We start from the raw sequence: 15416 nt of genomic DNA on the forward strand, positions 1-15416 counted from the left end.
GGTTTCGGTATTCGGCCAAGTGATTAATTATTATTCGGTTTCGGCCACAAATTTTCATTTCGGTGCACCTCTAGTCCTATGTGAATCATTGTGCAAGTTGTATACTGTAAATATTTTTGGTACATGTGTTATATTTGTCCAACACAATGTGCTCAAAAGTGGTGTGTGCTGTCTGAGTGAGCTACCATGATTAGTTGTTTTTTATGATTGTATGATCACCAGTGTCCTTGTCTGCTTCCCTTCTAGCTTTCATCCGGAACCAGCAGATGACCTAGAGTATTCATCACTACTTTTGCATACATCCAAATTGTCCTGTTTCAATCCAAATACTCAAATACATTCTTTACAAACAAGAAATAATAAAGAAATGGTTTATTGCATCAGATTTTGTTGTATTTTTGTATTCACTTCCAGTGCATAGCTAGTTCTCTCTAATGGTAATATTTATGTCAGTAAAAGAATCCTCGCAACATTCTAAATTGATATAACTGTATTTTGCTCCCATAACTAAATGTATCATATCTTCTGAACAGTATGTCCTAGCCACATAAACTTTATACATTTATGCAGCACACAAAATTCTGATCATTTGATACACTCTATATTTTTGTCTATATAGTACAGAAATATGTCAAAAAGGGATTTTTGTCTGGAATTTACATTTTTTTGACGGATTTTAGTACAAGTACTTACTGGTTTTTGTCAAGATATTTCATTACTCAATCAAACTATATGCTGAAATTTATATCCTTTTGTAGCTCTGGTTCTCCTGATTACAATGGTATATAGAACACATATGGTGTATGTAACATAATTTAGAAACAGAGAATTTTGCTACAATGCAGCGTTATGTAAATTGTTCTTGAGTTGACGCAAAGCCATTGGCGTAATGATCAAAATGTCCAGATGATGTGACGCTTTGTTTTTAACGGTGTGTCTGGTTCTCTAGCGTAGCATGGCTACCGGTTCTCTTCCTCCTTCTCCTGCTTTCACCTGCTCCGTGTGTCAGATGTTTAGTTACTCCTCTGCCTCCTTTAGCGATAATGGTACATGTAACAAATGTAGTCTTTTTGTAGTTTTGGAGGCGAGGTTATCTGAATTGGAAGCTCGGCTCTGCACTGTTGAAAATCAACCGATAGCGAGCCAGGTCCCTTTTGCCAGTGTGGAGCCACCTAGCGTAGCTAGCTCAATTAGCCTCCCCCTAGCAGAATCTGAGCAGCCAGGATTACAACGTGGCTGAGTGACTGTCAGGAAGAGGCATAGCTCTAACGTCAAGCCCGTTGTTCACCATCGACCTGTCCACGCTTCAAACAGATTTTCCCCACTCAGCGACACACCCGCTGAGGACAAAACCCTGGTAATTGGCAGCTCCATAGTCAGAAACGTGGCATTAGAGACACCAGCGGCCATAGCAAATGCAAACCAGGGGCCAGAGCGGGCGACATAGAATCCTATTTAAAACTGCTGGCTAAGGATAAACGTAAATATGGTAAAATAGTTATTCACGTCGGCGTTAATGACACCCGGTTACGCCAATCGGAGGTCACTAAAATTAATGTTGCATCGGTGTGTAATTTTGCCAAAACAATGTCGGACTCCGTAGTTTTCTCTGGACCCCTGCCAAATCTGACCAGTGATGACATGTTTAGCCGCATGTCGTCCTACAATCGCTGGTTGTCTAGATGGTGTCCAGCAAACAACGTGGGCTACATAGATAATTGGCAATCTTTCTGGAGAAAACCTGGTCTGATGAGGAGAGACGGCATCCATCCCACTTTGGAAGGAGAAGCTCTCATTTCTAGAAATATGGAAGAATTTATTTGCCACCCTAAAACATGACAACCCAGGGTTCAGACCAGGATGCAGAGTTGTAGTCTTACACAATTCTCTGCAGCTTCCCACCTGCTGCTACCCACCCAATCGATTAACACAAAGGGAGCAAATCCTCTTGTACAAAATGAAATTATTAAAACAAAAACTTTAACTGAACAAAAACATCAAACTATTAAATGTGGTTTGCTGAATATCAGATCTATCCTTTTGAAGTCTCTGTTAGTGAATGAGTTGATTTGTGATCATCATATTGATATATTTTGTCTTACAGAAACCTGGCTGCAGCAGGAGGATCATGTTAGCATTAATGAAGCAACTCCCTCTGACTGTTTAAATGTTCACGTTCCTCGAACCACAGGCAGAGGAGGAGGAGTGGCAGCTATTTTCAGATCAGGGTTACTAATCAGTCCCAGACCCAAGATTAGTTTGAGCTCTTTTGAATCTCTGATTCTCAGTTTTTCCCACGCAAAGTGGAAATCCCAGAAACCTCTTGTGTTTGTTGTTGTGTATCGTCCACCTGGCCCTTATTCTGAGTTCCTGTCTGAATTCTCAGAGTTTTTATCCCAGTTAGTGCTGAGTACAGATAACGAAAGTTACGTATGTAACTACGGTTCTATGAATCCTGGATGACCGCCAGAGGCGGTGCTTTCAAGCACTGGATGATACATCTTGCGCATGCGCAGGTCGAGTGTTAATACCAACAACGTCACTCGTGACCCCCTGCTGACCCCGGAGAGCCTATATACTTCCGGCAACATCAGCAGGTCAGTCCTTACAGAATCTTCTCGCGAGTATACGAGGATTCGGAGTGACAGAACGCTCTGGCGGTCATCCAGGATTCATAGAACCGTAGTTACATACGTAACTTTCGTTCTATTTCATCCTTACTGACCGCCAGAGGCGGTGCTTTCAAGCACTGGTCGGGCAGCAGGACCACAGCCAACGGGTTGGGAGTGGCAACATTCACCCGATAGAACCTGGAGAAGGTACTCGGTGACGCCCATGACGCTGCTTCACAAATGTCTTCCAGGGGAACGCCCCGTAGGGCTGCCCATGAGGTCGAGACAGCTCTGGTGGAGTGGCAGCTCACCCCAGCTGGCTGGGGGCGCCCACTTCCCTCATATGCCTGGGTGATGGCGTCCACCACCCAGTGAGACAGTCGCTGTTTAGAGAGCGCACAGCCTCTCCGAGGGCCACCGTAGCAGAGGAAGAGCTGGTCCGACTGCCTGATACCGGCAGTCGTGGCCACGTAGGCTCTCAGAGCCCGCACAGGGCACAGTAGGCGTAACCTGTCCTCCCCCTCCGGGGGAACAAACTGTGCCAGGTGGATAGGTCTGTTAGATGAAGACAGCACCTTCGGGAGAAAAGCGGGGTTCGGCCATAGGGAAACCCCTGAGCCATCCGAGTTCCACCTCATGCAGGAGTCGCTCACCGACAGAGCATGCAGCTCCCCGACGCGATAGCGAGTAGAAAGGCGGTCTTAGCGGAGACCCACCTCAGCCCTGCCTGAGCAAGGGGTTCAAAGGGAGGCGCGCACAGGGCGCCGAGCACCAGGTGCAGATCCCATGGCGGGGTGCGCCGCACTCGTGGGGGGCGCAGCCGCCGCGCACCTTTCAGGAAAAGGGACACCAACCTGTGGCTTCCCACCGTGCCGTTATCCACTCGAGCATGCCGAGAGGAAATGGCCGCCACATACACCCTCAGGGTAGCGGGGGACCGGCCGTCATCCAGGAGTGACTGGAGGAACTCCAGAATCCTAGGGACAGGACAGTGCACAGGGTCCTCACCCCTGTCCAAGCACCATGTAGTGTACAGCCGCCACCTCTGTTCATAAAGCGCCCGGGTAGAAGGCGCCCTCGCGTTTAGGATGGTATGGCATACCTCGCCAGAGCACTCAGTCAGCATCGGGTCGGGCCCTGCAGTGGCCAGACCCACAGCTGCAGGCAGGACGGGTCGGGATGCCAGATCCGACCCTGCCACTGAGACAGGAGATCCCTCCTGTCGGGGAGGCGCCATGGGGAACCGCTGCAGAGCCTGTGCAGCAGTGGAAACCACGTCCTCCCTGGCCAAAAGGGGGCTACCAACAGCAGCCTGTGGCCCTGCTGGAGGACCCTCTGTAGCGTAGGGACTATCAGAGGGATCGGCGGGAAAGCATAGAGGAGAACCTCTGGCCAGTCGTGGGCCAGAGCATCCTGTCCCAGGGGACTGCTCTCCTCTGTCAGGGAGAACCAGAGGGGGCAATGGGTCGACTCTTCTGAGGCAAAGAGGTCCACGTTTGCTCTGCCGAAGGTGGCCCAGATATTGAGCACCACCTCCGGATGGAGCTGCCAATCCCCCGGCGGAGGCTTGCCACGGGAGAGCAAGTCCGCCGTCTGGTTGTGTTCCCCGGGCAAATACATTGCCCTTAGGCTGGCTAAGCGTGGTGCTGCCCACAGCAGGAGGTCCCGGGATGCCTGCAGTAGTAGTGCAGACCTGGTGCCACCTTGGTGGTTTATGTGGGAGACGGCCGAAACATTGTCCGACCGCACGAGTACATGTCGGCTCCTCAAGAAAGGGAGGAAAGCCTGCAACGCTCTGTGTACAGCCCGCAGCTCTAGTGCGTTGATGTGCTGTGAGCGGTCCCGCGCCGGCCACAGCCCCTGAGCTGTCCGGTTCTGCCACACGGCGCCCCACCCCGAGAGGGAGGTGTCCGTCGTGACTGCCTCGCGACGGGATGCAATGGAGCCCATGGGCATGCCCTGGAGGAGAAACGAGCGCTTCTTCCACGGGGCCAGGGCAAGAAGGCAACGGTGGGACACCGCGAGCCTCCTGTGCCGGTGTCTCTTGGCGTCCAGGTGAAAGCTGTGCAACCACCTCTGGAGGGGACGCAGCGACAGCAATCCTAAGGGGACCACAGCAGCCGCAGCTGTCAGTTTCCCCAGGATGCGTAGGAACTCCACGTAGTGGAACCGCCTGCCTTCCCGAAACGGGAGGAGGTGGCGGAGGATGTCGTCTACCCGCCGCGGCGACGGGCAGGCCATCATGGTGACCGCATCGAGGGTCACCCCAAGAAAAACTGTGTTCTGTGATGGGACAAGGCCACTCTTTGTAAAATTCACCCTGAGGCCCAAACGGGCCACATGGGAAAGAAGACACGTCGTGTCGAGGGCCGCCTGAGACTGGGACGGCGCACAGACGAGCCAGTCGTCCAGATACGGCAAGATCTTCATGCCCCGCGACTGTAGACGCGAGAGGGCTGCCGTCACACACCTGGTGAACACCCGTGGGGAGAGGGAGAGACCAAACGGGAGCACCCTGAACTGGAAATGACGCCCCTGAAAGGCGAATCGCAGAAACTGCCGATGGTGTGGCGCCACAGAAACGTGAAAGTAGGCATCCTCCAGGTCTATGGAGGTAAACCACTCCCCTCTGGAGACCGTACGCAGAACCTCTGCAGTGGTCAACATATGGAACCTCAAGACCTTCAGGAACCTGTTGAGGTTCCTGAGGTCGAGGATAGGTCGGAATCCGCCATCTTTCTTTGCTACCAGAAAGTAAGTCGAGTAGAACCCCCCGGGGTGCACCTGGGGGTCTACCGGTTCGATAGCACCCTTGCCCAGGAGGGCGTACAGCCCCTGGGCGAGGGCTTTCGCCGGGTCGCGGATGACAGTCATCCTGACTCGGCCATGGATCGGGGGCCGACGTCGGAACTGAAGTTCGTACCCGTGGGTCAAGGTGGAAAGAACCCACGGGTCCCTGGTGGAAGCAGCCCAGTAGCTGAGCTGCTGCTGGGAAAAAACGCCGACGGTCGGCCCCGTGGCCTCAGCGTCGGGCCCCCCGACCTCTAGAGGCTCCAGGGGCACGACGGTCGGTACGTGAGACCTGAGGACGCCCAGGGGGCAGTCGCTCAGGTGCCCGAAAGGGCTGCGCCTGCCGCTGAGCAGGCTGTGGGCGTGAGTACTGGGGCCGAAGGAGGCCCCTGGCCCGTGAGTGGGTGCCGCGCTGCCGGGCAGCTGGACGACCCCTAGGGTTGCCAGGCGCGCTTCTGTGAAGCTCAGACAGCTGCTGTCGGGTCTTCCCAGCTTGGACCGTGCGCTCGAGGGCTTCCAGAGCCGCGGAACCAAACAGCTCCCCCGGTTCCACCGGAACACTGCGGAGGGTTCTCCTGCAGGCCTCCGAGAGAGGGGACTGCGCCAACCAAACCTGGCGGCGAGCCTGTACGAGAGTAGCCATTACTCGTCCCAACTCCCTGGACATCAGTGCAAAGGCCTGTAGAGAGGCGTCAGTAATACCGTGGACAGAAGTGTCCAGCTCAGTCTCCTGCAGGGATGACGACAGGGCGAGCAGCAGGTGGGACATGGAATTACCCATGCGAGCCATACGTGCTGCCGCCTCATAGGCCTTCGACAGCAATTCGTCCGTAACCCGGCACTGGGGGCGAGGACACCTCGCCTCCTGTCTCAGAGCCTCATTGGATGAGACGATCAGGGCGGCAATAGTGGGCTCAACCGCTGGCATGCGGTCCAGGCCGAACTTGGAGGCGTCCTGCATGGCTGCCAGGGTCCGAGCATCAGCTGTCGGACGGGCAGGGGCCCTAGGGTCCCTCCAGAACTTCTGTAATTCCCTCAGATACTCTTCTGATGGAGGTACAGTTAGTTCAGCGGGGGTTGAGGAGCGCCTGAAAAAGGCACTGGCCGAAGCTGGCTGAGCCTGCGGCACGTCCAGCTGTAGCCTGGCTAGAGCTGTACGGATGGCGGCTCCCACAGAGCCGTCCTCACTACCACCCGCAGAGCCGCGGGCTGAAGAAAGGGAGCCCGCTGCAGAAGGATGGGAGGCTTCATCTCCCAGGAGCACGTCCAGAGCGTAGTCCTGAAACATAGTAGCCGAAGCTGCTATGGAAAACGCATCCTCCTCCGGCCCGAAGGAGGCCGCTGGAGGAACAAGGGCACCTGGCAGGGTTGCTCCAGCCCCAGGCTGAAGAGCCAGGAGGAGGGACTTCATGCTGTCAAGCTCCGCTGTCAGCTGATCCACTCTAGAAGTAAGCCCGGACCCCTTGGCCCTCTTCCCGGAGGTGGGGCCTGTAGTCTCAGCAGGCCGACGCCGTGGTTGGGTAGACCGAGACGGGGCCAGCCGCTGGTCAGGGGTCAACTGAGGAGACAAGGGAGGGCCCAACAGGCGCTCTACCTCGGCCAGCCTTGCAGCCCTGACAGCATGAGGCAAAATGCCACAATTCATGCAGGACTCGTCTGAGAGACCCTGCCTCAGATGTCCGAGGCCGAGGCACGAAGGACACAGATCATGGCCATCCTCAAGCTGTAGAGGAGCCATACAGGCCGAGCAGGAGTGGTTGTGATCCATGTCGGGACCACCTCTAGCTCATATATATATATATATATACACACACACACACACACACACACACACACAGTGTATATGACGATAGTATGTATTTATGAATTCTTATTCATATATGTCTTCTTCTTAGTTATAGATGAATGCTGGGAGAGGGAGCCGTAAACGGTGCCTTCGCCAACAATCAACTATAGGCCCCTTGGAGAGGGGCAAGTGAAGGTTTTATTTATTTATTTTTTTAAAAGAAAATTCTTCACTTATAGATTTTCATACAAAAGAAAATCCTGTACTCATAGATGAATGCTGGGAGAGGGAGCCGTAAACGGTGCCTTCGCCAACAATCAACTATAGGCCGCCTGTTCTGGGAGCGGGGGGCGCACACGCCGCCGTGCACCAGGAGAGGGGCTGCTGTAATTATACAATGTCTATAGTTGGATGCCGGGAGCGGGAGCCGCACACGGTGCCTTCACTGACAACCACTATAGGCCACCTGTTCTGGGAGCGGGGGGCGCACACGCCGCCTTACACCAGGAGAGGGGCTATTGCTGTATTTATACACCGTCTATAGGTGGATGCCGGGAGCGGGAGCCGCAAACGGTGCCTTCGCCGACAACCACTATAGGCCGCCTGTGCTGGGAGCGGGGGGCGCACACGCCGCCTTACACCAGGAGAGGGGCTAGTGCAAGTTCTGTTAGCTATAGCTGGATGCCGGGAGCGGGAGCCGCACACGGTGCCTTCACCGACAACCACTATAGGCCACCTGTTCTGGGAGCGGGGGGCGCACACGCCGCCGTGCACCAGGAGAGGGGCAGAACAATAGCAGCAACAAAATCAAAGAACCGGCACAACGAGTTGGCCGCTTAACATAAGTAGGTTACAGATGCCGGGAGAGGGCTAGCAATATAGCTTCACCGACAATGCAACTATAAACAGACTGTTACTCACGTGCAGCGCACAGCACCGGGAGAAGGAGCGAGCATGCTACCTAGACCGGCGCTTGTAACAGCTGGTCAGTAAACTTCATCAGCCGAGGGAAAAAAAGGTTACATACCTCTCGGCAGTTCGCCGCGGTCTCTGAAGGGCGAGCAGCTCGCAGCCTCGACGGGACGTCGCGAGACCACCAGCAGCGAACGATGAAGTAGAATTGGTTTTAGAATTCGTCTCATATGCAGACGCAGTACTTACCTTGCGCAGCGAGAAGATGAAAAAGGACTGACCTGCTGATGTTGCCGGAAGTATATAGGCTCTCCGGGGTCAGCAGGGGGTCACGAGTGACGTTGTTGGTATTAACACTCGACCTGCGCATGCGCAAGATGTATCATCCAGTGCTTGAAAGCACCGCCTCTGGCGGTCAGTAAGGATGAAATAGAAAGTCATTGTAGTGGGTGACTTTAATATTCATGTAGATGTTGAAAATGACAGCCTGAATATGAACTTTAATTCTATATTGGACTCTATTGGATTTTCTCAGAGTGTTCACAGACCGACTCACTGCCTTAATCACACCCTTGATCTTGTGCTGACTTATGGCATTGAGAGTGAACAGTTAACAGTGTTCCCTCATAACCCTGTCTTATCTGACCATTTTCTGATAACCTTTGAGTTTACATTACTTGACTATACAGTTTCTGAGAAGAAATTTACGTATAGAAGGTGTCTATCAGAGGATGCTGTAACCAGATTTAAAGAATTAATTCCATCATCCTTTTCTTTACTGCCATGTGCAGATATGACAGAGGACGACTACCTAAACTTTACTCCAGCAGCACTTGACTCTCTTGTTGACAGCACTATAGTTTCAATGCGTACAGCACTGGACAATGTTGCCCCTCTGAAAAGGAAGGTGATCAGTCAGAAGAGGTTAGCTCCTTGGTATAATTCACAGCTGCGTGCTTTAAAGCAGACTGCAAGAAAGCTGGAGAGACAGTGGTGTTCCTCTAATTTAGAAGAGTCTCAGTTAGTCTGGAAAGATAGTTTAACAATGTATAAGAAAGCCCTTCGTAAAGCTAGAACTGCTTATTATTCATCATTGATAGAAGAGAATAAGAATAATCCCAGGTTTCTTTTCAGCACTGTAGCCAGTCTGACTAAGAGTCCGAGCTCTGCTGAGCCAGTTATTCCTTTAACTCTGAGCAGTGATGATTTCATGAGCTTTTTTATTAATAAAATTGTTTCTATCAGAGAGAAGATTGATGGAGTCCTTCCCACTATTATCAGTGATGTATCATCAAGTATAGCAGCTTTAGAAGTATCTTTAGAACCTGATTTGTATTTAGACGGCTTCTGCCCAGTTGATCTCTCTGAGCTAACAACAGCAACAGTCTCTTCTAAACCATCAACTTGTGTTTTAGACCCAATCCCAACCAGACTGTTCAAGGAGGTTTTCCCATTAATTGACACTTCCATATTGGATTTGATCAATCTGTCTTTGTTGACAGGATATGTACCTCAGACTTTTAAGGTTGCTGTAATTAAACCTTTACTTAAAAAAATCTACTCTTGATTCAGAAGTGTTGGCTCATTATAGACCTATATCCAATCTCCCTTTTATGTCTAAAGTTCTTGAAAAAATAGTTGCAGCTCAGCTTTGTGATCACTTACACAGAAATAATTTGTTTGAAGAGTTTCAGTCAGGATTCAGAGTGCATCATAGCACAGAAACTGCAATGCTGAAAGTTACCAATGATCTCCTCTTAGCCTCTGATAGCGGACTTGTGTCTGTGCTTGTCCTGTTGGATCTCAGTGCTGCATTTGATACGGTCGATCACAGTATCTTATTACACAGACTTGAACATGTTATTGGGATTAAAGGAACTGCATTAGGCTGGTTTAAGTCATATTTATCTGATAGATTTCAGTTTGTTCTTGTAAATTAAGAATCTTCCTCACACACCAGAGTAAGTCATGGAGTTCCCCAGGGTTCTGTGCTTGGATCGATTCTTTTCACTTTATACATGCTTCCATTAGGTAACATTATTAGACAGCATGGCATAAATTTTCATTGCTATGCTGATGATACTCAGCTGTACTTATCTATAAAACCAGATGAACCCAATAGGTTGGTCAGACTACAAGCATGTCTTAAAGACATAAAGACCTGGATGACTCAGAACTGTCTGCTTCTAAATTCAGACAAAACTGAAGTCGTTATCTTTGGACCTGAGCGTTTCAGGGAGAAATTGTCTAGCTATATAGTTACTCTAGATGGTATTTCCTTGGCTTCTAGTTCTACAGTGAGGAACCTTGGAGTTATTTTTGACCAGAACTTATCATTTGACTCGCATATAAAACAGGTTTCTAGGACTGCCTTCTTTCACCTTCGTAATATTGTTAAAATCAGGAACATCTTGTCTCAGAGTGATGCAGAAAAACTAATTCATGCATTTGTTACTTCAAGATTGGACTACTGTAATTCTTTATTATTGGGCTGTCCCACATATTCTCTGAAAAGCCTTCAGTTGATCCAAAATGCTGCAGCCAGAGTTTTGATGAGAACTAACGGGAGAGATCATATTTCTCCAGTTTTAGCTTCTCTTCATTAGCTCCCTGTTAAATTCAGAATAGAATTTAAGATTCTTCTCCTTACATATAAAGCTCTTAATGACCGAGCTCCATCATATCTTAAAGTTTTCATTGTAAGATATTTTCCTAACAGAGCACTTCGTTCCCAAACTGCAGGTTTACTTGAGGTTCCCAGAGTTTCTAAAAGTAGAATGGGAGGCAGAGCCTTCAGTTATCAGGCCCCTCTATTGTGGAATAAGCTGCCAGTAAATGTCCGGGAAGCAGACACCCTTTCCACTTTTAAGACCAGGCTTAAAACTTTCCTTTTTTATAAAGCTTATAGTTAGGTCTGTTGAATCTGATAGTGTGTCTGCTAGTGTGTCTTGTCCTGCCTCCACCTCTGGCACCCTCTATACTTTCATTACCCCCTACCCGAACCAGGGTTTGAATCCCATTCCCGCTTATCTTGCCTCTTTTATTTCTCCCCCTACCCGAACCAGGGTTTGCATCCCCACCCCGCTGTGACTGGTGTGCAGTTGGTGAGAGGCTGAGGTAGCTTGTGGCTGTAAAAAGATGGTTGTTGCGGTGTGAGGAGCAGATCTATATAGGGAGTATAGGGAATTACTCACTGAGTCTGGTCCTTTATTTTATTATTTATTTTTTCGTTAGCACAAGTTTCTTGTGTTTACCTTGAATAGGGATGGCTCAGGTAATCCTGAAACATCCCATAGTTAAGCTGCTATAGGCCTAGACTGCTGGGGGGCCTCATCTGTCACACCTTTCCTCACTTTACTCTCTTTATGTATATGTGATATTATTGTGGTCATTAACTCGTGTTTCCCTGTTCCAACAGATATCCTTTGAATGGTGTTACAGTGCCGCCGCCGCCGCGGCCCTCCCCCCCTCCCCCCCTTTCTGTCTTCTCAAACCCCAGCTGGTCGAGGCGGATGGCCACCCTTCCTGAGTCTGGTTCTGCCAGAGGTTTCTTCCTGTTAAAAGGGAGTCGTTTCTCTCCACAGTCGCCTCAGGCACGCTCAGGCCGGGAGATTGGACCGAAAAACAAAAAGTTTTCAGTGCAATCTGTTGGTTTTCTTAACTAGGAAATTGTTTTTGAATTGGCTCTATATGAATGAATTGGATTATTTTATGAATTATGATTATTATTAATTAATTGAATTCCAATTGGCTTGAATTGGACTTACTATCTAAGTGCCTTGAGATGACATTTGTTATATTTGGCGCTATATAAATAAAAATGAAAATGAATTGAATGATGACACCAGTTTTTGACTGTCATCTATGTCAGTTCTGTTCATCACATAATTACAAAAATCACACAGAATGTGCATTAGAATGTATAGATTCCGAATCCATAAAAAATAACCTGTAAAAACGTATTTTTACCATGTGGGAGCCAACGCATGGGCAGTAAAAACATAGTTTTACGTGACTTGGGAGTCAATGTGTTAAGTGGGCTAAATCGCTTATATTAAAAGTAGTGATGCTCCGATCGATCGGCTGCCGATCATGATCGGCCGATAATGATCGGCCGATCATGATCGGCCGATAATGCCCAAAAATAACCTGATCGGCGATCGGAAAAATATGCCGATAGAAAAACCGATCACGTGACGTAAATTACTAGCTTTTTTTTTTTTTTTTTGACGTAAATTACTAGCGACCACTTTCTAATGTGGTACATGACGTGTGTACAGAACCGAACAGGCAAAACCTCTACAGTGCATGTCGACAACATGACCTCTCCTGTCTGGAATTTCTTCAAAGTGTGTCAGAAAGATGTGAAACTTACTGCGGTCACGCCATCTGCGCTTCGGAGAGGCACGGTCGCGCTAGCTACACTTGAAAATCGAGTGCCCGTTTACATCGCGTCGTACGGTAAAGCGTGTGAGCGGATTTATGGTGCATTCAAGTGCACCCCGTAAACTCAAAAATCTATATCGAAGTTGATTTTTCATTTGTTGGAATACATACACCTGTCATTACTTGGTTGTTTTTTTACTACATTCTTTTTAATGATTAAAACAAAATGATAGAACAAAATTATTGAAGCATATTCAGAATCAAACTCATTTCTGCATAGTCAGATTTGAAAACTTTATTTAGAACCAAATCAAAATGTTCTCTGCAAACTCCACCAGATTCTTGTTCTACATGTCCCCAGCTACCTCTGGCGGTTTAATTTCTATAAATGGTGCACTCTCTGCTAGATGAAAGGCATGGAAATGTCAGATTCCTTCCGTGATCGGCAATCGGGCAGATAATGATTTTGGTGATTGGTCCAAAAAATGCTGATCGGAGCATCACTAATTAAAAGTAAACCAATGAAAATTGCTGCTGTGATTTGATTATTTTAATAAGCCATGTAACTGGCTATGATCCAAGGTGTTGAACAGGTGTGATGCAGGTGTGTGGCCACAGCGTGCACATCTGATACTGCTCACAGTGGTCCTCAATGTGCTCAGGGAGCTGGTGTGTTTGCCCAGACACATGAAAAATTAGAGGGAAGGCAGCTAAGTATGATGGAGTATACGTCAATGACGTCCACTATTTCTGCTTCCCTTCATATCAATGCTAACAGCCACCTAGCGATAGCCGCAGCTGTTACGGTGTTTGCTGCTCGGAAGCAGGGGAGTGCTCGGGCTGCACTTCGGTCTGCACGGTTTACACAGCAGGCAGTGATACGAAGGGAGAGAAAATAGGGCCAAGCGATGTGAGCTCTGACTTTTTCTGGAGGGAGGATTCTGTGATGCAAATGTATTACTCTTTTGAACGCATATTGTTTTGAGAAGTAAAACGCTTTATTTTCGGGACCCTAGCAAACTAGCCGGACTACTTTCATCAACACCAAAACGAGGCTGGAACTGTGCTCACAGGACGCAGCAGGGGGTAAGAAGATGTTCATAAATGATGTTGCTGATATAAGATGTCACACAGCTTCATGTCAGGAGAGGCGAACTATCCCTTTAACTTTGATGTGAATCTTTGTTTGTTCTTTAGTTTTTTTGTCATGGTGTATTGTCTGTATGTGTTTATGATACCTGCCTGAAGACAACGGATGGAATTCAGCAACTGTGCTAACTCCGGCATATTTACATGGATGCTTTGCTGATATGTTGATTAATGTGCAGAGTCCTAACCAAATAAATAACAAATAAAATAAAAACCTCCTCCACACTGACCTGCGGCCCGGTGGACCCAGAGGATAAGCCGGCTCTGTTACTGGTGGAGGGGTTCTGCTCCTGGTTCTGCTCCTGGTTCAGCTCCTGGTTCTGCTCCTGGTTCTGCTCCTGGTTCAGCTCCTGGTTCTGCTCCTGGTTCTGCTCCTGGTTCTGCTCCTGGTTCAGCTCCTGGTTCTGCTCCTGGTTCTGCTCCATTCTGGTCCGACTGATGGACTCTGCAACTGTCAGCACATACGATAAGATCCAGCTGTGGCGTGCAGCGTGTTAAACCACACCCACTTTACTTCTTCTCTTGATAACCATTCTGCACAGTTTTTAACCATCCAGTCACATTCCATTAAACTCATTACTGTGCTTTTTATTTAAATCCCTGTGAACTTTAAAATGCTTCTTTAAAGACCCACTAAGGTCACAGTTCAAAATATTTGTAGCTTTTTGATCAAATTCAGAATTTTTTTTTAATAATAACAACTCTGTTGACCGACACCCACTGTGTGCAATATCCCATAAATCTCATCTGAGTCAGTGGAACACCATCAACTTAAATCATTTTACTACATTAAGACGATGATCCTGTTTGAGGAAAGGGTCCCAATTAGGGTTGCCAACTCCCTGAAAAATAAATAAGGGACCCCTTATTAGAAGGGCCGGCCGACCCGATTGCCTTCTCCTAGGGGTGCGCGATCTGACGATATAAAATCGTGACTGGCGAGGAAGAGTGGAGAATCGCAGGCGATCTACCAAATTAGAGAAACCGTATAGATCGCCTTTGCCAATCAGCGCAATGATTTTTTTTAATTTTTTTTTTTAATGCTGGTGTATGGTGTGTGTCCCCGTTAAAAGACACGGATACAGATGTCCAGTTTGTGGTGGATTTATTTGGCTGTGGTTCTTCTGGCATTTACACACAATAAACCCAGGGTGTACAGGCTAATGTTAGGTGAAAACAGCAAAGGGAAATTACAAGCTGTTCACTGCTGCATCGGGAGGAGAAACGAAACTTTACAGCGACATCGTCTCACGCACAGGTGCGGTACATTCAGGAACATCGGAACGTCTATGGTGCGTTCACGAACGTTGGACGTATGAAAACTCACCGTAAAACACAATATAAATTAATGTATTTAACTGAAAATAACCAAACAACATGGGCTTTCTAACAGGTGGAGTCAAGTCGTCATCAGTGGTTCGTTTTTCTATTTCCAGTTGCTTCACTCTCACTATGTCTGATGTCATTAATTAGATCATTATTTTTCATGTTGAATTGGCTTACAGTTGAATTACAATGTGTTGATTGCCAAATTCTTTCTTTTACTCCTTAGCTCTTCTGTGGTTCAGCATGTCGACTTAACTCTACTGTAATTTGTCTGTTTTTTTTTTTGGATGGAAGATCGTGATAAAAAAATCGAAATCGTGATTTTATGCAAAAAAATCGTGATACAACATTTTTTCCATATCGCCCACCCCTACCTTCTCCCTTCCTGGCCTGATGAATTTTTTAGCCCCTTTTTTTGTGAGTGAAACGATTTTTTAACTATTTAACTCGAATCT

At 48.2% G+C, this 15416-nt stretch overlaps 1 protein-coding gene across 1 annotated transcript in view; it reads right to left on the minus strand.

Moving 5' to 3' along the window:
- The window catches only part of LOC142369300 (uncharacterized), a 63300-nt gene that overhangs the window by 9413 nt on the left and 38471 nt on the right, over positions 1 to 15416 (minus strand). Inside the window, exon 2 of the mRNA XM_075451638.1 lies at positions 13866 to 14086. Within this exon, the coding sequence (XP_075307753.1) occupies positions 13866 to 14086 (221 nt within the window). The remainder of the gene's footprint in view (positions 1 to 13865; positions 14087 to 15416) is intronic.

Source organism: Odontesthes bonariensis, chromosome 19, assembly GCF_027942865.1.
Source record: "Odontesthes bonariensis isolate fOdoBon6 chromosome 19, fOdoBon6.hap1, whole genome shotgun sequence".
Classification (NCBI taxonomy): domain Eukaryota; kingdom Metazoa; phylum Chordata; class Actinopteri; order Atheriniformes; family Atherinopsidae; genus Odontesthes; species Odontesthes bonariensis.